Source organism: Helicoverpa armigera, chromosome 13, assembly GCF_030705265.1.
Source record: "Helicoverpa armigera isolate CAAS_96S chromosome 13, ASM3070526v1, whole genome shotgun sequence".
NCBI classification, from domain to species: Eukaryota; Metazoa; Arthropoda; class Insecta; order Lepidoptera; family Noctuidae; genus Helicoverpa; species Helicoverpa armigera.
The window spans coordinates 11,932,631-11,954,269 of record NC_087132.1 but is presented as its reverse complement, the minus strand read 5'-3'; the positions used below and the strand labels follow the sequence as shown (position 1 = coordinate 11,954,269).

The 21,639-nt window shown below is 36.4% G+C and overlaps 2 protein-coding genes and 1 long non-coding RNA gene across 3 annotated transcripts in view; 1 reads left to right on the top strand and 2 right to left on the bottom strand.

The window, feature by feature from the left end:
* Window positions 1-21,639, bottom strand: part of LOC135117698 (uncharacterized) — a 115,582-nt gene that overhangs the window by 28,517 nt on the left and 65,426 nt on the right. The gene's annotated exons all lie outside the window — the stretch shown is intronic.
* On the bottom strand, window positions 1,282-10,314 carry LOC110382855 (protein mothers against dpp). Its single transcript, XM_021343559.3, has 3 exons — window positions 9,805-10,314; window positions 7,070-7,231; window positions 1,282-6,823 (listed from the first exon to the last, which is right to left on the bottom strand). The coding sequence occupies exons 1-3, from the start codon at window positions 9,910-9,912 to the stop codon at window positions 5,825-5,827; spliced, it is 1,269 nt and encodes a 422-aa protein (XP_021199234.1). The 5' UTR covers window positions 9,913-10,314; the 3' UTR covers window positions 1,282-5,824.
* On the top strand, window positions 11,288-20,774 carry LOC110382854 (stress-induced-phosphoprotein 1). The gene is made up of 7 exons (XM_021343558.3): window positions 11,288-11,493; window positions 11,574-12,023; window positions 12,665-13,124; window positions 17,661-17,861; window positions 18,232-18,428; window positions 19,523-19,648; window positions 20,029-20,774. Exons 1-7 carry the CDS (start codon window positions 11,485-11,487, stop codon window positions 20,206-20,208), a joined length of 1,623 nt encoding a protein of 540 aa, XP_021199233.3. The 5' UTR covers window positions 11,288-11,484; the 3' UTR covers window positions 20,209-20,774.

Sequence of the window (21,639 nt, the reverse complement as noted above, 5' to 3'; positions counted from 1 at the left end):
TAACATCGATGTCCTTAAACGCTAATCAAATAAATAAATAAGACAAACAACAGCAGAATTAGCAGAAAATTCGAGGACTTGCCGCCAAATTTTCTCCACATTACGTCTGCAACGCGCGTGCGCGGGCGGCCATGACACCGCCGCCATTTGTATGCGTCGCACAAACTTATACGAAACGGTTACCGATAATTGCATTATTATTTCACTTGTTACACCTATGGTGTTATGTATGATTTAGTGGCATAGTTTTGGTTCCTATGTTGCGACAAACTGACATTGGTTTTGCAAGCTGCAATTTGATCAAATAGCTCATTACGCATCTGCACAGGGCCCGATTCTCCTAATTAAGGCGCGGCTCCACCGCGGTGCACGGAGAGGCTACGCACATGTGTTAAGCTTCGATTTGTAAGAAAATGTATGTGGTTGTGTCCACTGCAACCCACGGAGAGGCTACGCATGAATTGACGTCATTGATACACGCGTGGCTTGCTCGAATAGACGGTTACATAGCTCAACGCTGTCAACGTGGGTCTACGTTTCCACTGGAGTACACGAATAAGACCCACGACTATGTACAGCTCGGTTATCGCAGAGCAGTTGTTGTCAGCGGTTACGTAGCTCAACGCTGTCAGCGTGGGTCTACCCGTGTGCCGTGCCACGCTATACATAGTCGTGGGTCATATTCGTGTACTTCAGTGGAAACGTAGACCCACGTTGTCAAACAAATGAATACACGCAGCTAAAATGCGCCGCGTGTCCGTGCACAGCGTGCACTGCGGTGGAGCCGCGCCTTTTATACTTAAGCGACATACGATTGACGTTCGACTCGATTCGACTGAGATCCGATCCCGACTCGATTACGATTGAAGCGTATGTGGCATTCCGCTATTTTTTCTTTGAAATAAACGTTTTTATCCTTTTCTGTCATTCAATAATGAATCATTTTGTCTGCAAATGATTTACGATTGCAAACATATATAACATACATTGATAACTTAGGAGAATCGGGCCCCAGTTGGTCGCAGTGGTCGTAAAAGCGACTGGCATCCTGTGTTCGAATCCCTGGATCGGGTCGAACCTGGTTGGGTCGTGTTGTGAGTTTTAGAAACATCGACAAAGCAGCCCGGTGTCTGGAAATTGTCTGTGCCTAGGAGAAAACAGAACTATTCCCCAATGCTACTCATTATGGGGTCATTAGGCGGATTTGAGAATATTTGTTCTGTACGGGGATCAAAGATTCAATATTAGGTACATCTTTTGGTCAAAATAAAAGACACAAAATTATATCAATAAAAGAAACTTTATTAATTGCTAAACAGAGAAAAAATATACTAAAAATTACATGAACAATGGCTTCTATGCGCTTACACCTATCTTACAGTTATAGAGCGAAACATTCACAATTTTGTACAGAAAGCTCCTCAACCACTGCAGTGGAACATTAGGTTTATTTTACAACCATAGCGTTTAGAAAATAATATCCCGACGAATTGAAACCCTCCTCCCTTTTTGGGAAGTCGGTTAAAAATATACTTTATGTAAAGTGATCGCATGTATTACCTATTTATAATTAAAAATAATGATTTTATTTCTTGAAAATATGAAACCTAAATGGCTGGTTTAAATAAGAAAATATTTACATCGGTGTTACAAAAACTTGTGCGTTCTTTAATAAAGCTATGCTTCACTGCAGTGGAAAGAGAGCCACATAACACTCACTTCATTTAAATCCGACAAAACGACACTGACAGCAACCTCACAAAATCAACAGACATGAGACTTTTTGGGTTTGACTACTTTTCTTTTTCAGATTATTCACGGAAATACATTAAATAAAAAATAATATATTTTTTTTTACAGTAGGTACACTTTGTGATTCTTTATAAATGGAGATTTATATAAAATTTAACAATAAAAATATGGTAGTAATAATGTGTTTCTATCTTCATTAGAAGTTAATGAAGTTAAAGTTGTCTCAAAAGGGCTTCAGCGTTTTGGCTTCGGCCCCAAGTTTGCCTTCCAAAAATCCGGGACTCTGTAGTCCCCTCATCTGGTCGAGACATAAAAAATAATGTATTCCTTATCTTCAGTAGAAGTTAATTGTGCGTTTTTGACTTAAAAGAAGAGGGTTAATTCCACAATACAATATTTTAGACATATTTAAGGTCAATCAGGTATCTACTACGCCATAACAACGAGAGCATCAAAGTAAGTCAAACCCAAACCCAGTCGAAACAAAACCACGTTAACAATAGCCACACCGTCGTAAAACATTATGTACAAACAGACATTCCACTCTGACGTCACAGGATCACACAGACGCACATATAACCATTATTAGTATTTTAGTTTGTTTTTCGATTCGACTGTACCAAGAGAAAGAAAAAATTACGCTAAATTAACTTTAGTCCATTTGTTACAGATTGTACTAATAAATTCATAAATATTTTTTAAGGGCCAATTTTTCCATCTCCAAGAAACTATTTGACGTTTAGCAGTGTTTGTATATACATAAAGTATGTCAAACCGTTATATTCATTCCACTGACAATTGAAATAACGGCCCTTACTGCTTCATAGTTTACTGGGCACTAACTTGGCTAAAATGATTAATATAACATGCATTTTCCTCAGTGGTTTTACCTGTAAGTTTTTTTTTTTTCAAAAATTATTGTTCCATCAATTGGTACAGTCAATCGAAAATAAGTATTAAATATACAGTGTAATATCAGCAATAAGTATACAGACTTCTACGTTTTTTAACAGACATATACAGGGAGTTGTTTAAAAAGTAGTTGGGTAAAAAATGACAACTGGCGTTACCCATACAAGGTGCTGTTTTATTGTTCATATATTTTTGTAATTTTAGAACATCACTTACTGTTTTCTTTTTCGTAATTAAAACGTTTTGTCAAAATTTACCAACTACTTTTTACACAACTTCAATAAAAATATGAATTCGAAAAATAAGGCATACAAATGGTATTTTATACTAATTTATAAGAATAGGCACTATTAAAATTATGGTCAAATTATAATAAAAAATTAAAACAAAAATGCAATATCGTAGATAATTCCAAATATAATATGAATACTATTCTCATGTAATAATTAAAACAATAAGGCATTCGTCGAAGTTCAGAGTTTAAAAGGCACTATAATAATAATATATAAATAAGTTTGCATGTATTATGACAACAAGCCAATATGTTATATATGGAATAACATTTTGTAAAAGAAAAATATATACGAAGTATACTTTATATACGTAACTGATTTTTATATGGATCTTGTCACACATGTCATTTATATAAATGCTCTATTCCAGGGATCAAAATCTAGAAGAATCTTTTTTATAATTACTTGACTAATGTTCTTTTCATCGTTGAAACCAATTGCATACTTGCACTAATGAGCATACAAAAAGTCCAACAACAAGGCATATTGTCTCTAAGTTTACCCTTATTTTTAAAGCGGGGGGTAACGACCCATGCTTTACCCCTAAGGTACATTTTGACTGCAACTGTCGACCGCACGCGCCGTGACTTAATTACTGATTTGTATGTATTTACATGAAACCGTTTTGGATCGAAGCGGCAGTTGCACGTGCAGTCGCCTGCAGATATCGACCGAGTTCATGCAGAGGCTGCAATTGCGGTCAGCAGTTGCATTCTAATCGCACCTTCATACAAAGTGATCACTAATTGACAAGATCCGTACAAAAAAGCAGCTATTTATGTGGACGGTCATACAAACTACATTTAGGCACATTCAGAGGCCATCAGTTTTATAACAACACTATCAATTGTATATGAAAACCGTATTTTATTGACGCTAATTTATTACAAAATGGATTTAAGACACTTTGTTAGTCACTAGATTTTATTTGTTTGAAATATTCAAGTTTATTATCCATATACCCTTTTATAGGTTAGGATTTTTAGTTTTGTATATTTATTTAAATGCAGAGGCATTATGTTCTATTTTCATTTTAACAAGTATAATATGAATTCACTGGTATTGACCTATCTGTAAGCAAAGTTGAATACATGAACAATATTTCTTGGGTTTTCGTTTCACACTATAATAAGTTATATCATGAATTTCATTAAGACTCATTTGTTTAATTTCATTTCGTATCTGTGCAATGATGTAATTGAATATTGTCTATGTATCATAGACTACATTGACAATTCACGGGAACTTATTACATTTTTTTTTATTACAATGGTATATATTGTTTTGTTTAATTATGTGATTATTGAAGAGAATTAATAAGAAAATTGATTTAAATACCCTTTTGTTGCAAAACCAGGGTAATATAGTCAGCAGAATAGATCTGACAAATATAAAAGACTTTACTTGGCTTGTGATTAGTCGAGTTTTGAAAAAGTTAGTCACTGCAATATTTTAATAGAAAATATATAAGTTATCTATACCTCTACTAACTGGGACACGAAACAGTCACTCTTTTTGAGGAACTAAATCATTTCTTATTAATATTTTGAGATCAATCACATTTTTCTTTACTCTGTACATGTCCCTGATTTGGTTTTAATTCTTTATATTTTTTTTTTATAAAACTGTCATCCCTAAACAACTAGATTCCAAAATTTTGCATTGAATTTCGACTTTACATTTTATCAAAACTTCCCTCAATTTTATTTAAAAAACAAAACATCTTTTTACAATATAAAATAACTACGAACAAAACAATCTATAAAATGAAATTGCAACGTTCAGATTTTACAATTTACATGACAAAATTAATTCTGTCAACTTTTATGATGGCACGATTTAAAATTATTTGCAAATAATATTTTTTCGACTCATAACATCACTAAAACATACCGTTTTGTTAACCTTTTCTAACATACTCTTTCTCTTTTGCATGCACGCAAACCCTGTATGACTCATACTCTTTCTCTCTTCCTCTCTTCTAAAATATATTTATAATCTATATAAATTCTCTCAATAGGAGTTGCGAGTCGAAAAAACGAATTTGACATACCTATATAAAATATAAATACAATTACTGTAATATATAGAACACATATTCGTCGCTACACTATACCTACTGTTAGTTTTGTGGTTTATTTGTATAAAATGTTATTGTCATCCAATGTTCCATTTTATTCTTATTGTGAAGATTTACTATGGCATTATTGTATTAAATGTTTGTATTTTTTACACTTATTTTATAGTTTTTACCAATATTTCATATAGATTGTGTTTCATATTGATCTGTTGTATATTTATGCGAAAGCGCAACAATTTTACACAAAGAGCCACAAAACCAAAACCATGATTCAAATGTTAGTTAAAAATAAAAATTGCATTAAAACTAAATCTAAGCTATTCATACAAAGTATACGAAACTTACATATATATGTATGTCTTATCTTAATAATATATTTATAATAATATACTAAAATAATATCATCAATATCGAACGAATTTATGGCGAAACTTAAACTTTTGTGCTTGACGTTACCAAAAAGTTTTTAAGATTATTTATTTACACCAATAATATCTTTTTTACCTTGTCATAAATTATATTGACGAGCATAGTAAACCTTAATGTCTTTATTCGTTATAATACGCTTATAATATACGATTCAATAAATTGGACACATGGTTTGAGCTGCATAATTGTAAAATGCCAATTGGGGCTTTATTACAACACAAAACATTAAAAAAACGATTAAAAATATTCTGTCACGTTAAAAATACAAAATGCAACGGTTGAAATGATTTTTGAGATTAAAGAATTTTAATACCGGATACCAAAGTACGGTGGGGGTTGTCGAGTAGTGGGGACGCGGCTAAGACACCGACGAGATGGCGTTGTGCGGGGACCCCATCTGCGTCAGCACCTTGTCCAGCCACTGCAGCGGCCCGTGCAGGTGGATCTCTATCCAACAAGGAGTAGACGTCACATCCTGACGATGGTACTCCGCCCCCCAGCCTTTCACAAACGACATACGAATCGTACACATCTTCGTCAGCTCGTAGACCGCTTCGAAACCGTGATTCACGCTTTGGGACAGTAGTTGGGCGAACTCTCTATTATTGAAGATCTTAAGGGAACAGCCGGGAGGTATTTTACACACCGTAGAAGGATGAAAACCGTGATGATGATTACAGTTGCGACTCTGGACGAAAATGGCGGCGTCCGATAAACATTCCGCGTAAACTTCCCCGCCTACGTAGTACAAATGTACTCCTTTCCCTATATGACGTCTGGTGTTCTCAATCGTCGAATTCCTGTTCACATTACTGAGCTGTCCTAAACAGAACCTGTCGCTGTTATTCGAAGGATCCGTGAAGCCATCGACCACCACCGAATGGGAGTTGCAATGGAAAACCTCGCCGACACGGCAGTTCAGCTCATAGTATGCAACAGAGGCCCAGTAAAGTGGCTCCTGATAGGAAACCGGAGCTACTTCTCCTGGCGGTTCTGAGTCGTCAGAAGGTGGGGAATACGCTGGAGGTGGCGTGTCAGGAAGCTCTGAGCTAGCCGATGGAGGGAACCCTGAACCGGAGTAGGAGACATTATGAGGCATCGAAGGTTCCGCAGTCCTTTGGAAGGGTAGTAAAGAGTGGCCTGGAGCGAATTCAGAATGTCTAGGTACTAACACTGGCGGTAAGACAGGACTCTCGACTCTCTTGTAGTGGTAGGGGTTGATGCATACTTCCTTCTGCTTGGCGCTGAACGGGTACTGGCAGATCTCCAAGGGTTTGAGCTCGTGGTGGCTCTGCAGGTCGGGCCAGCGCCACACGCGGCAATATATCACGTGAGGAAGACCTTTGCGGTGCGATACCTGGAATTATTAAGATTAATGTTAGTGATTGATCTTAAGGTGTTTTCCAAAGCTGCAGAACATATAAAACCTAATAGATAAACTTAATAGTAAGAGGAATATACAAGTCAAACTAGACCAACCCTGGGCTACAACTTGCAGTTCAAATACTAGAAATTATTTACAAAAGTTATAATTTCCATGTGTGGAAAGAAATTTTAGATCATTTGAAAGGTCAAGTTTAGGTATAAAATGTAAGCCACGAACCTGCAACCTGCCATCAAGGGACCTAGGTATAGTGACACACTTGGACGGTGTGCCGGGACATGACAGCGCTCGCTCCAACTCCTCGATGGCACCTTTCCGTTTCTTTAACTTCTTCACCAGGCTGTCCACTGCCTTTTCCGCCCATTTCTCTTCTTCATCACCCTGTAAAGTAAATGTTTGAAGTTAGAAAAATTGCTTCTCTGTACATACTCCTAAGTGATTCATCACATCTTTTGTACACATTTTGGGATAACTTTTTTCTCATATATGCTAGCTTAGGCTTGCAAAAAAACGACAGCAATCGGATTCAGTGGCAGCCGAAACAACAAACATGGCTAGTTATAATTCGACATTTTATAAGATTTAGAATTATTATTTTACAGGATGTCAATAATTACGTCAATTTATAGGACCAAAGACATAAAATTCCAGGCCTAAAGCTAGACAGTAATCAGTATTTTAATGACATACAGGTTTTCCGTGAGGAAGGAAACTAGGCAGACTAGTAGATACATAGATCATTAATTCTAAGCATGTGATCTGTCAACAACGCCACATTAGTAATGCAAGACTCATGGTAAAGTGCATCATTAAAATGTTAGAATTTCACCATTTTACACAGGTTTTTCTAGTTGATATACCAGTTCTAGACTTTCTTAACATAATTAGTGGGTACGGATGGTTGCTAGTTTTCTCTGGACATTTATATTTTAACTAAATGTAAATAATATCTTCATATTTTTGTGATTTACATCTACATAATTAACAAAATTAACTTAAGCTGTTGAGATAGTAGTCATTTTGCAATTTTAACTGATTTAAAAGATTTTCATCATCATCATAATGTTTACTGCATGTTTTGAAGTTAAATTTTTATAAGTGTTCCAGGGAATGAAATAATTACATCCCATTTACGAGCAGTTTTCTCATTTTTTTAAAAATAATTTTGACTACATTCTTGTGAAAGAGTAGGCAGAAGCTTAATGCCATAAATTAAATAAAGTTTAAATAACAAATATTTGTCAAAATAACCACAACATACATAATTGGTCCTAACAAAAACAGGATAATCACACACTACTTCTTTGAATTAAAAACTAAAATCAATAATATAAGGTAAAAACATGTATCAATAAAATCAAATAGGTAGGTAAATATTGAAATGTTTTCCTTAAATAATACTTGAGTTAAGTAAAAGAAAACCGATTGTGTGATAGTAAACAAGCTATGAATCACAGTTACTAAGAATTAACTGAGTGTCAAGATGACTCATAACACTGTCAATAACTACTGTTTATTTTTGTGACTGTTAGAAGTTTAATCCATAAAGTTACATAGTATTGATCCAGGTAAAGAACTCGGGAACTGCCTGTTCTCAAGGCGGGAAGCAAGTTTATAATCACAGTCCATAAATTATTGAAAATCAAATGATATAGATTTTGATTTGACTGATAAGATTGTGTGATAAAGTTGTTGCATTTTTGAAATTGTAGTAGGTACAACAGATAGAATATAATTTGTGTGCGAATGTATGGCTAGGACAGGCTCTGAAGAAAAGAAGACAAGAATAAATAGTGTCTTATATGGTTCTTGAAAATAAAGTATTATAATAAACTGTTTATTCCACAATGTTAGTTGCATCCCATATACATACTTGTTTTGTAAAAAAGCTACACTACGTCTAGGTGACATAGACTATATTTAATCTGGGTATGGGGAAGTAGTTTCCGCAGGTTGTAGATGAAACTGCAACTGGTTTATCATAATGCAAATGTGTTGGTGCATAAACCTGACTGAACTTAGGATTTGGTGTGATTAACACTCATTTTTTCTCTGTATGAGAAGACCTGTGCCCTGCAGCCCCTGTGAGGGACAAAAGGCTGATATTGATGATTGGCTCATTTACTCAGTCACTGGATCAGTATAACTTTTCATAGAAAACTCCCAGTAGGTAATATTTTTTTAGACAGACTGGCTGTCATTTGAACAGCTTTAGCAGTCTGTACATCGAGTCAGAAGCCCAAAATTCTGACGACCAGTATTGCCAAGGGGTATCAGGTTGCCCGGGTTACCGGGTTGAGAAGGTCAGATAGGCAGTATTTCCATGTAAAACACTAGTAGGCAGCTACTTAAGGTTTAGACTCTGGAAGCCAACCCCAACACAGTGAAAAAGTCTAAGGGCTGATTTTTCAATCATCAGTTAACTCCTATCTGAGGAATAAATATGGCGGTTTGACATATTTTCCATACAAAAGCTGTCAAAACGTTAAAAATATTCCTCAGATAGGAGTTATCTGGCGATTGAAAAATCAGCCCTAAGATCAACAACTTGATACTGAAAGCAATTTGAACAATATTTGTTTTTTTTTTTTTGCTACCATCGTGAAAAACTCACATGACAAGAAGGAATATTAGATACACATAACAAGAGTTGTTCATACTTTTTGTTTGCAACATAGGAAAGCTATGCTAACTTATATGAGGTTCGAAAGTGATATTATTTAACAGAATGTGTAACAGCACACAACTTTTCTGTAAGCTTAACAACATGATACTCTTTTTCACAGTTTCTCATCAGCTAGCACAAAATATAAGTAATATACTGCTTTTGAAGACTTAAGACCATTCACCTAGTGTTTAATGAACCCAAAAACGCCGCTTAATCTGCAAATTCGTGGAAAATTCACACAAAAGTAACATGAGACATGAAGTAATGATAAGGTTTATAGCCATACCTGTTTCCACCCCAACAATTTCTTGACAGCGGGACTTGTAAACGAGAACAGGCTGTTCAGGCTTGACATAGGCCCACTGCTCGAGGATTCTCCATCATCGGTATCCATGATCACCAAGTCACCAGCCCGCGAATGAGTCACCGAACTATGGGAGCCCGCCTCCCGCCAATAATCACACCGCGGAAGCACTCAATCCGCCATCGATCCCAACTACCACTTGGTATTCCCCACAACGTTTAGGAACCAATTACGAACACTACAAAATAACGATTAGCGTGACAAGCGTCGGTCCTACTAAATGATTTACGACGACACTACTACACAACTGTCATGGCTCCATTTGTACATCCACAAGTTGCACAGCCTTGCGGTGGGTATGAAACTGATTTTGTGTGATTTAGTTAATAGAAAACTATGCAATTATAAAATAAAACACTCGTCAAACTGCATAGGACAGCTCAGGAGACATTTTTCTATGCACAGATTAAAAATATTGAAAATATTTTTTGTAAAATTAGTTGCCAACAGTAAATAATAGAATAATCTCCAAACGGCTAAAATGGCTTTCTGAAGAATCTTTCGTCTTTCTCTGAAGGCTTCCTCTGAAGGCTTCAATTCAAATTCAACTGGACAGCTATTCATATGATTTGGATTGCTGGACTTACAGCTACAATAAAGTTGTTGTGTAATAAAGATTATGTTATAAAAATATTAGACTATAGTCTGTTTTTTAATCTCGTAGACTAAATTGACACTTGCAAAATGTCAAACTTTCTAATAATTTTGCTAGCTCTGTGGTGCAGTGTTGTACTTACGATACCGGTTCGTTGAATCGTAACTTTTTACAATAAGTCATCCTGAAATAATGGGCTTATCCTTGATGATTACGCATGGCTTTGCGTGGTCAGATATCCCTGGCAGTTTGTAGCACGTCGTACAGCCATGTGTACGTACGTGAATTTTAAATATAAAACTTTGAATGAATATTAAATTCGTCTTTTATAGATAAAAAGTTACGATTCAACGAACCGGTATCGTAAGTACAACACTGCACCACAGAGCTAGCAAAATTATTAGAAAGTTTGACATTTTGCAAGTGTCAATTTAGTCTACGAGATTAAAAAACAGACTATAGTCAGTCAAATGCGCAATTTAACATATTAACTTCATGCAGTTAATAAAGTATCTAACTATTGCGTAAAATCAAAGGCAGTGCCAGCACCCGATTTCCATGTTTTTAAGGCAAAACAAAAATATCAGCTGTCAGGCTTAAAAGACTTGTGTTTAACTTTAAAAGTAACAATTTCATATAATCATGAATGTTCTGGTTTCCGTGGCTACGATATACATATAATGAAAAACAATAAAACACACGTTGTAGAGCGAGATAGCTTTATATGAAAGTACATAAGCGTAAAGGGGTCGTATATAATTTCCAGTCATCTTTAATGTTAAATATAGTACAAATATTCTGGAACGCCGTTCTTTATCGCATTTTGGCGAGAATTTTCTCGAATTTGAAGTGTCATTTCTAGACTTCGTGTTGCTTGTTTGAACTCGACGAACAAATTAGTGAAATAGAAAAGAAAGCATTGTGAAGCCAGAACCTTAAGTATTTAGCAATAAATATTTTATTACAAGTGCGCCTATTGTTTTACCAGTTGTCAGCAAAAAATAATCATGGAACAGGTGAGAGGTTATACCGACGCTTTACGATTAGAATTTTGAATGAAGTAGCTAAATAATTCTGTCATGGGTAACGTTTTTAGGTAAATCAGTTAAAGGAGAAGGGTAACGCGGCGTTATCATGGGGGAAGTTCGACGAGGCCGTGAAGTACTATACTGAGGCTATTGCCTTGGATCCTCAGAACCACGTTCTGTACAGCAACCGATCAGCGGCCTACGCCAAAGACGAGAACTACGCCGCAGCCTTAGCTGACGCCGACCAGACCATCGCCCTCAACCCTACGTGGAGTAAGGGGTATTCTCGCAAAGGTTCAGCATTAGCATACTTGGGGCGTCATGATGAGGCCATTGAAGCTTACGAGAAGGGTCTGGAGTTGGAGCCAGGTAATGAGCAGCTGGCTTCAGGGCTGGCTGAGGTCAAGAAGCAGGTTGTTGAGCTGAAGCAGAAGACAGAGCAGCTGTTTGAGAAGCTCAGAGCTAACCCACAGACAAAGGAATGGCTGAACGATCCGGAATATGTCAAAATGGTTGAAGTGAGTATGCTGCTGGCTTTCATATCTTTATTTTCTGTTTTATAATAAAATAATATGTAGTAAAGTATAAAATATTGAACACAATGGGATATTAATGAGATCATGGCATAAAATTGACACAATGATTCATTATATTGATGATTTTTTATGAGTTCCATTTCCATTCAATTATGCAGAGTAATTTTGTTGATTTGTGTATAAATTAGCATTTTATTATGCATGTCGCTTAGCAACAGCTTGTGACAAAGGATTATAAAAAAAACTTTCAAAAGTAAGCTATAAGTTATGATATTGTTATAAAATGAAAAATCACAAAAGATTTGCTTTTTAAACATAATTCCTGTCCTACTAGTTTGTTTGATTTTCTACAAAAAGAAAAGAATTAATCAATACTTAGTATTCATTGTGCACACTTGTTTAAATAAATTGTATAGAGTTGTTGTATGCTGTCCATACATTATAATTACCCATTTTATTATACTAATAATAGGTTCTGCAAACAAAGGAGTTAAGATTTCTATCAAAATAATTGCTGTTTATTTATTACATAAAATGATTGACTGGAATTTATATTTTAAACTAATATTTAACCAACATACCCTACATTTTGTGTTAATTAAGCAATACCATAAAATCCACAGAAAATAGCACAGAATCCCTTCGATGTCAAAAACCTTGGAGCCAAAATGGAAGACAAACGAGTCCTCACCACAATCAGCATCATGTTCGGTCTAGACCTTCACATTCCAATGGACGTAGACCCACCTGCACCGGAAAAAAAGACTGCGGAACCACCTCAGAAGGAAGAACCAGAGAAACCGAAATACGATGACCTTCCTGAAAACAGAAGACAGGCATTATTAGAAAAAGACCAAGGCAATGAGTGTTATAAAAAGAAGGATCTAGAAAATGCCTTGAAACATTACCAAAAGGCCATGGAACATGATCCTACGGATATTACGTTTTACACAAACATGGCCGCCGTGTATTTTGAACAGAAAGAATATGAGAAATGTATTAAGGAATGCGAGAAGGCCATCGATATTGGTAGAGAGAATAGAGCTGATTTCAAGTTAATAGCCAAGGCTTTTACTAGGATTGGTGAGTGAACCTTTTTTTACTTTAAGTTTATATCTCGTTGTGCCCTGCAGCTGTTTTTTGATGTCCTGTGTCTATGCACCATGTCGTATCACCGGATTACGCTATGTTTAGGTATGCTAAGCGTTCATTGCCATTTTTCTTTTCGTTTAAAATAGTTTGCGTAATTTAATTTTTGTCGTTAAAAATTTCTGCACGTGTTTCGGAAGGCAAGATAAACCCGCTATCATTTTATCACTTTCCCAGTTGTTTGAGTAGTCAGAACTCAGTAAGACTGACTACTAGTCTTACCTAGGGGTATTTGAGTTGCATGGGTACCTGGGTTGAGGAGGTCAGAAAGGCAGTCGCTCTTTATAAAACACTCGTAGACTGGAACCAACTGATGATGAAGACAAACAATAGTAAATATGTTAACAATTTCCTTTGTCCTACATAACCACACAGCTTATTATAATCTTACAAGATTATTTACACAAATACCTAATCAACTATGACCTATCAGTTTTCTAAGAAAACCTAACAATAGCCGAGAGCTCATAAATCACTAATTATAGTGATTGTTCCCACAGTTTTTGTTTATCAGCTGCTGATAACAACTGTTAGAAGATAACACACATGTTAGATAATATGTGGTCACTAACTGCCATTCCCAATATTCGATCTATCGTTAGTTAGGCTTACTGAAGATACAATTTTATCTTTGAGCTCATACAAGTAATATGAAATTCCTATCTCTAGACAAAATATTAGGCACACATTCTACTGGCAAAGTATAGAAGGATGCCATTTTAAATTAAAAGGCAATATAAACCTTACAGTGCAATCTTAGAGCTGATTTATGTTTGTAGCAGTATAGCAAAGCATGCTTGCAAGCCAAGCGTTGTTAGGCGTTGTCCCTTCGATATCTTTGTAGTACAAGTTCAATATCCTATGAGATAAGTAAATCATAACATTCTTTATCAGTACTCTTAATTACTGTGGTAATTATTTTATGAATACCTATCCAATTACTAAACAAAAATATTTGGATAAACTTACAATCAAATTAATTAGACAGTACAAAAGGTACTTACCTAAAAATTTTAAGTTACTTTAAAAAACCTGTATAAGTGTTTAATGTGGCTTCTCTAAATAAACGTGTGCGGTCTAAAATTACCGGAAGTCCGATGATAACGTATAATATTACACACACATTTTTACGTTGGTAAATATGATCTTACTTGCTCATAACCGTCAGGGTATTGTGTAAGCGCTGGCTCGACCACTGTCTTGTCACACAAGCGGCGGGAAAAACAATTGTAAACATTGAGGTTATTTATAATACGTTTTGGTCAGATCACTTTCCCTTAAAAATAGAATGCGATGTAAATATTATTAGATTAAAAACTTGTGTAATTGAATCATCACTTAATGGTGTACGATGGGGTGAAAGAAGCCCTGATGAAATAAAGGAGTACTCGTATATGTGCAACAATAAATTGAAAAACATAGATTTTCCAAAGGACTTTGAGCTTTGTGCTGATAATTTTTGTAATGATATCAATCATAGGTTATTGTTGGATTCGATGTATAAAGACATAGTGTCTATATTAAGTGAATCAGCTAGTGTAAATCGAATGTCTAAAGTCATTATTAAAAATAAGGTTATAAAAGGCTGGAACAAGCATGTCAAAGATGTACATACTCGAGCAAGGTCTAAGTTTAAATTGTGGATGTGGTATGGGAACCCAGTAGTGGGCCTATCTATGAGGACATGATATTAAGTCGTAAAATATTTAAATCAAAACTGAAATGGGTCATTAAGAATCAAGAAAAAATTGCAATGGATATATTGGCCTCACTCCATTCTAAGAAATGTTTCTCGACATTCTGGAAAGGTACTAAAAAGCTCAATGTCTCTCCAAGCTTACCATTTAGCGTGGAGGGTGAGAGTGACCACACTGGGATAGCTAATATATTTAAAGAGCAGTTTATTGTGAGCTCACCTCTTGAATCTATGGGAAGGGTGAACGATGCTGAGTCTTCTCAGTCAGGAGCACCCTTTAAGTTTACGTGTACAGAAATAAAAGCAGCCATTAAATGTATGAAGCGGGGAAAGTCTCCTGGGCATGATGGGCTCAGCATTGAGCATCTTCAAAATGCCGGTGTGCACTTGCCAAGAGTATTAACCATGTTTTTAAACCTTTGTATGGGCCATTCTTATCTTCCACAGGAGATGCTCGATACGTTAGTTGTTCCTATTGTAAAAATCGGACGGGAGACATAGCTGACAAAGGGAACTATAGGCCAATTTCGTTAGCAACTGTAATAGCCAAAGTGTTTGACAGTGTGCTTGACGTGCACCTGAGTAACTGTACAAAACTTCACGACACACAGTTCGGTTTTCGTGCGGGCTGTCTACAGAGAGTGCAATACTTGCGTTAAAGCACACTGTCAAATATTATACGGACAGGAAGACACCGGTGTATGCTTGTTTCCTAGATCTTTCCAAAGCGTTTGACCTAGTTTCATATAACGTTTTATGGGAGAAGCTTCGGAGGGCGGGAGTTCCGGCTGCATTGGTGTCAATATTATCTATCTGGTATGAAAAGCAAAGGAACTTTGTTAAATGGTCTAACGCATTATCAGAGCCATATAAATTGAAATGTGGTGTGAGGCAGGGGTCTGACTTCCCCGAGAATATTTAATATTTATGTCAACAACTTGCTTGTTGAGCTCAGCAGCACTCATGTCGGTTGCCATGTAGACGGAGTAAGTTTAAATAATTTAAGTTACGCAGACGATATGGTGCTGCTGAGCCCCACAATCGGGGGAATAAGAAAGTTACTCACTATATGTGAAAGGTACGCTGAACAGCATGGGCTGAAGTATAATCCCACGAAAAGTGAGTTATTGGTTTTTAAGGGAAAAAATAAAAGCCCCTCATATATCCCACACGTAAAACTGAACGGGTTACCGCTAAACAGGGTAACACAATTTAAATATCTAGGCCATATTGTGACAGAGGATTTAAAAGACGATCTAGATATGGAAAGGGAGCGCAGGGCGCTGGCTGTGAGGGGAAACATGTTGGCGCGCAGGTTTGCTGGTTGTTCAGCACCGGTTAAAATAACACTTTTTAAAGCGTTTTGTCAAATATTCTACACCAGCAGTCTGTGGGCTAATCATACACAAAAAGCGGACAGCGCACTGCGCATTCAATATAATAACGCCTTCAGGGCGCTGTTGAGGCTTCCACCTTACTGTAGTGCGTCAGGGATGTTCGCGGATGCGCACACTGATGATTATTTCGCGATCATGCGCAAAAAAGTGGCATCAGTGGTACGCAGATCGAGGGGAAGCAGCAACAGCATTCTGAAGGTATTTTCAGAAAGGCTAGAAGGGCCTGTTATGGATAGATTTATCAAGCTGCATGTTAGACATGGGACTTGATAAATCTTCTAATAATCCTGGATGTATTGTGTGTATTATTTTATATTATTTTGTACTTGTGTGTTACTACTAACATAGTTTGTAAGTTTGTACTGTTTACTAACACGCTATGGGCCGTCGATGCCTGAAAATAAAAGATTTTTATTTTTTATTTTTATTTTTTATTTTTTTATTGACGTCAGTTTGTAGTATTTTGGCTAGAATACCTAATATTTTTTTGTCGCACTTTAACGCCACAAGTGATGAATAGTTCTCAAGGGATGCCTGTACTGTGGGGATAGTTAGTTCATTATATATTTTTTTTTGCAATATTGTAGCCAATAACCTCAAGCCTAAGTTAGTGGCCAATCGATTGGCTATTAGTTATTTTACGAGTTATTTTCCTGCATAAAATACTTCGAATTTTGGGAAAAAACATAGATGGGAAAGGGGTAGATCGTCAAGCCTGTTTTCACCTGTTTTTACGTACGAAATGACTCAAGCCAAGTGACTTACCCAAATGTTTGAAATTCTGATCTATGAAGACTAAGCTTTATGTCCTTGTGGTAATGTGGTTCCTGGCACTGAGCCAGAATGATCCAAGTTATTATAGATATCTAAATGATTGGTAAATGTTTCACATAAATAAATGAATTATGCCAAAATAAACATGATAGCATTTTGACAGAATGAGGCTAATAGGCTTCTTTCTATTTTTAACAGAATTTTAATTTAAAACTTCTCCGTTTTTGGTCCCAATAACTAGTTTTTATTACGTTTTACTCATTCACGCTGAGTCAATTCATGCAGATCAAATCTTTTAGACATTATTTACTCATTACTAATTTGCACAATTCGAAATGAATTTTCGTCATCCACATCTTTCTTTTCCTCTTTGCGGTTTTTTTACACATATTATTTTCCTATACATGTACATGTACTTCTTCTATATATTAGTAATCATTCCACTATTATTAGGCTACTATGACTGCCAACTTTGCCAATTTAGGCGGTACAGAAAGGAGTTTCGGGAGTATCCGCTTTGGATTCCAAAACTGATTTTTTTTATAGAACAATCTCACAGCCTACTTCTTTTAATATATTTTCCTAATTCTGTTCTTCTTTTAGGTAATGCATATAAAAAGATGGAGCAATGGAAGTTAGCGAAAACATACTTCGAGAAGTCCATGTCTGAGCACCGTACTCCGGAGATCAAGACCTTGCTCAGCGAGGTGGAGAGAAGGATAGTTGAGGAGGAGAAGAAGGCCTATGTGGACCCTGTCAAGGCTGAGCAGGAGAAGGAACTGGGCAATGATTACTTTAAGAAAGGTGAGAAATTGTAAATACTTGTACAGTTATAAACTTAACATTTTTATACATCAACTACATTTTTTTATTCAAATTACGTGCTTTGGCGATAAGGTCTGAAAACTCGTCCATGTGTGAGAAATTATATCAAAAAGTATTTTTCATTGAATACACAGATAATCAGTTAGTTTTTAGAAATCATTTATCAGGTAGCAATTTATCTAAATATCTTCGTTTTTGTGCGAGTTTCTAGTATTCTTATAGTCCATTTACTTTTAGCAAATCCACAAACAATCTGCTGTGATTGAGATAAGACTGGTGAAAATCTTCTGTAGGAATCTAGCTAGACAATTTGACTGCTGATTTATAAACAAACAAATTAATTTCCCAGGCGACTACAGCACAGCAGTAAAACACTATACTGAAGCTATCAAGCGCAACCCTGATGACCCCAAGTTGTACTCCAACCGTGCCGCCTGCTACACCAAGCTGGCTGCCTTCGACCTTGGACTGAAAGACTGTGACCAGTGCTGCAAGCTCGACCCTAAGTTTATCAAGGGCTGGATCCGGAAGGGGAAGATTCTTCAGGTAAGGATTCTGCTTACACTATGAATTTAAAAGTCATAATTTTATAGCAGCAGCGCGCCGAGAATCGCAATCGAGTAAGCGCCTAGAATCTCGCGCCCTTTTTCTGTGGGCATATTTTCTTAGTTTTCGCAAAATGTTTCTGCTAGACAGTACTATCATTAGTTCTGGTTCGAAACTTTTTGTACGTAGGATTGAATTGCTGTGTATGTTATGTTGGATAAAACTGCACAACTGTTACTTTTGTTTACCTGCAAGATTCTGAGTCAAGATGTTTCATATTTTTTAGGAAATAGTTGTCGTGCGCGTTGCTTAACGGAAATCCATGACATAAAATGTTAGAAAAAATATGTAGCGTTAATTTCTGCGAGACTGTTTAGTACTCACTAGATATTTTTCCTAACATTTTATTATATGGACATTTTTAACTATCCCAATACTTACGTGTTATTCACATTATAAAGGGGCTTCATTACCACACTGGCGTTTTACCGACAAAACATTTCTATGATGTATCTTCCGTTCTAGTTGACCGCTCCCACGCGGCGTGACCGCGGCGTGCCCGCAGCACATACGCAGCGTAAGCGCAGCGCGCACGCCGCTGATACTTGCATGTCCGCAAAACGCCACTGTCGTAGAGGCCTCATTGTTATGGTGTGTAAAGATAGGAATAGGGATATAAATAGTATAAAAAGTGTAAAATATAAATAAAGGTGTCGCCGTTGGTCCCAGATATAGAAAACTATTCTGGTGTACACTTGCTACCGTATTATAAAATTTGGACTTAAAAAGTGCCGGCTTTTACACTAAAATGCCGGGCCGGTTGTGTATAAGCCGGGTTTAAATCGATGGTTTAAACCTAGTGTAAAAGCCGGCACTCTGAAGACCACTTTCTAAATAAGGTAGTTGGCGTTCAAGGTGTTAACTAACTTAAGAGTCGTCAAATATGTAATCTATAATTTTGCAACCAATAAAATCAATCGAGACTCAATGTACACCAGCTCCGCTTCTATCCAATAGCCAGAATTGGTACAAAAACAACAGCTTACATATTTCTAGTTCAACCAATTTCTCAAACACAAATTCCAATCTTCCAGGGTATGCAGCAGCACTCGAAAGCTCTGACCGCTTACCAGAAGGCGCTGGAGCTGGACCCCAGCAATGCTGAAGCGCTGGAGGGCTACCGCGCGTGCTCCACGCAACTTAACTCCAATCCTGAGGAGGTATGTACTTATCGACAGTCAAGGTCTTGACTAAGTGCCATTCTCCGAAGTAAATTCCGGTAGACAACTGTTAGATGTTGTCTCTGGTATTTTTAAAACTAAACCATAGTAGTTAACTAGGTTTAAAATAAATAACTTTGTCATAATCATTTGGTAAAACACCTTAAAGTAATGTTACTTTCATTTCTCGTTTTGATGGAATAATTCATTTCATTTTCTTAGCTAAATAAGTACCTATACAGTTTGACGTGAAAAATCTGTGACGTCAAAGATCGCGTATATGCACATTATCAAATAAATCGTTTTTGACAGTTCAATAACAGTAAGACTTTGACTCGTTGGAAACAACCGTATTCTAATGATCATCTTTTGTTATGCAGGTCCGCAAACGCGCAATGGCCGACCCAGAAGTGCAACAGATCCTCCGCGACCCAGCAATGCGCTGCATCCTCGAACAGATGCAACAAGACCCCCAGGCCCTACAGGACCATCTAAAGAACCCAGACATCGCTGCCAAGATTCAGAAGCTTCTAGAATCTGGCCTCATCGCTATACACTAGTTTACGAATGCCTCTTTAGAGATTAGGGTTATATCAATTAGTACTCGAATCGATTAGAAAAACTACCATTACAGTAGAATGTTTCGTTGCTGGCAACGTTTGACTGGTTTTGTTTGTACATGGAAACTATTATGAATAGCAAAAATGATACTTTATTTACCCATAATGATAACCAGCATCAGAAAGCAATTAGTTATTTTAATCGATTCGGTACGAGTTCAGAGTCTCGTCATCTCGGATACAGAACGGAGATCGAGTTACTGTTTTGAATGGATTTTCGCCTACCAAACGTTGAATGAAACTTAATTAGGTATTTAAAGTCATCGCTTTTTTACACTGATTTACTCAATTAACGTGTTACGCTTGTCTCAAATTGTAGGCTTGTTTGTGGACCATTCCAAAGTATGCTTTTTCAGTAAGTTTTGCAGTTTGGCCTTTTCGGTTGTAGGTTTTATTTTAGCGTACCTACTTAATTTGAATATCTTTATGCAGATATACTGCCTGAATGGAATTTACATGAATAGCATTTTTTGTAATTTATTCAATAATAAAGAAATATGTAGGCATTCTTTTGTTTTATTGTACCATTGTACCTTACTTCCAGAGGATAAATCGGCTTTTATGAACTTGCAAACATTAAGATTTCACTGCGTTGTCGGCACGCAATGTAACTTGGTTGTTTAGACACTGAATTTAATCGCTGTTATTTTACAACCTTTACATTCTCGGAATATTTCTTAAACTCAAGAACAAAATGTAAAATCTAATGATCCCACACCCGGCAAACATCCTGAGATCCTGAAAGTGCTTGATTATTTCGTGATTTCCTAGGAAAAAAATAATTATCTCCCCTCATTTTTGGTGCAGTTGATGACAGCCAGAATAAACAACGAATCATATTTTCCCTTGGAAAACAGAGCTGTCAATAGTACAAAATATACGGTACCACCACTGTATTTTTTGGACAATGAGGGTTTTTGAAATTTTTTCTGCCACCGGGTGGCGCCACGTATGCGTCTGGTCCAAACAGCTGTCAAATAGTATGGAATTGTAGGTGCCGAACTTATTGTTTATTGAAATTCTGTTATATTGGAAGTGTTATTGATTTTATTATGGACTACGGTCAGAATAAGGTTTCCGAACTAAAAATTGAGCTAAGAGAGAGGGTGCAAAAGTCACTGGTAGTTGAAAAATTTGTTAACACAATATGATTTAGTTTTTTTTATTTACTCAACCTCAATAGTAAAACAATAATGCAGTGCTTTAATTATAAAATAAAAAAACCACTAAAATCGTTCACTATTCATAGTAAAGATAAGCACTTTGACAGTTACCTGGACCTGACGACTCAGTGCGCCACCTGGTGGACGCCATTTTAGAAAACCCTCATTGTTTCTTCGTGATATGATATAATTTATGAGTAAACAGTAG

Bases quoted from the DNA above. Each gene is read 5' to 3' on its own strand.
- LOC110382854 (XM_021343558.3), top strand. The intron at 18,429-19,522 runs GTAAGGATTCTG...CCAATCTTCCAG, and splicing joins GGAAGGGGAAGATTCTTCAG to GGTATGCAGCAGCACTCGAA. The intron at 19,649-20,028 runs GTATGTACTTAT...TTTGTTATGCAG, and splicing joins TTAACTCCAATCCTGAGGAG to GTCCGCAAACGCGCAATGGC.
- LOC110382855 (XM_021343559.3), bottom strand. From the start codon at position 9,912: ATGGATACCGATGATGGAGAATCCTCGAGCAGTGGGCCTATGTCAAGC. The intron at 7,232-9,804 runs GTATGGCTATAA...TTTACTTTACAG, and splicing joins AATTGTTGGGGTGGAAACAG to GGTGATGAAGAAGAGAAATG. The intron at 6,824-7,069 runs GTTCGTGGCTTA...TAATAATTCCAG, and splicing joins CCCTTGATGGCAGGTTGCAG to GTATCGCACCGCAAAGGTCT.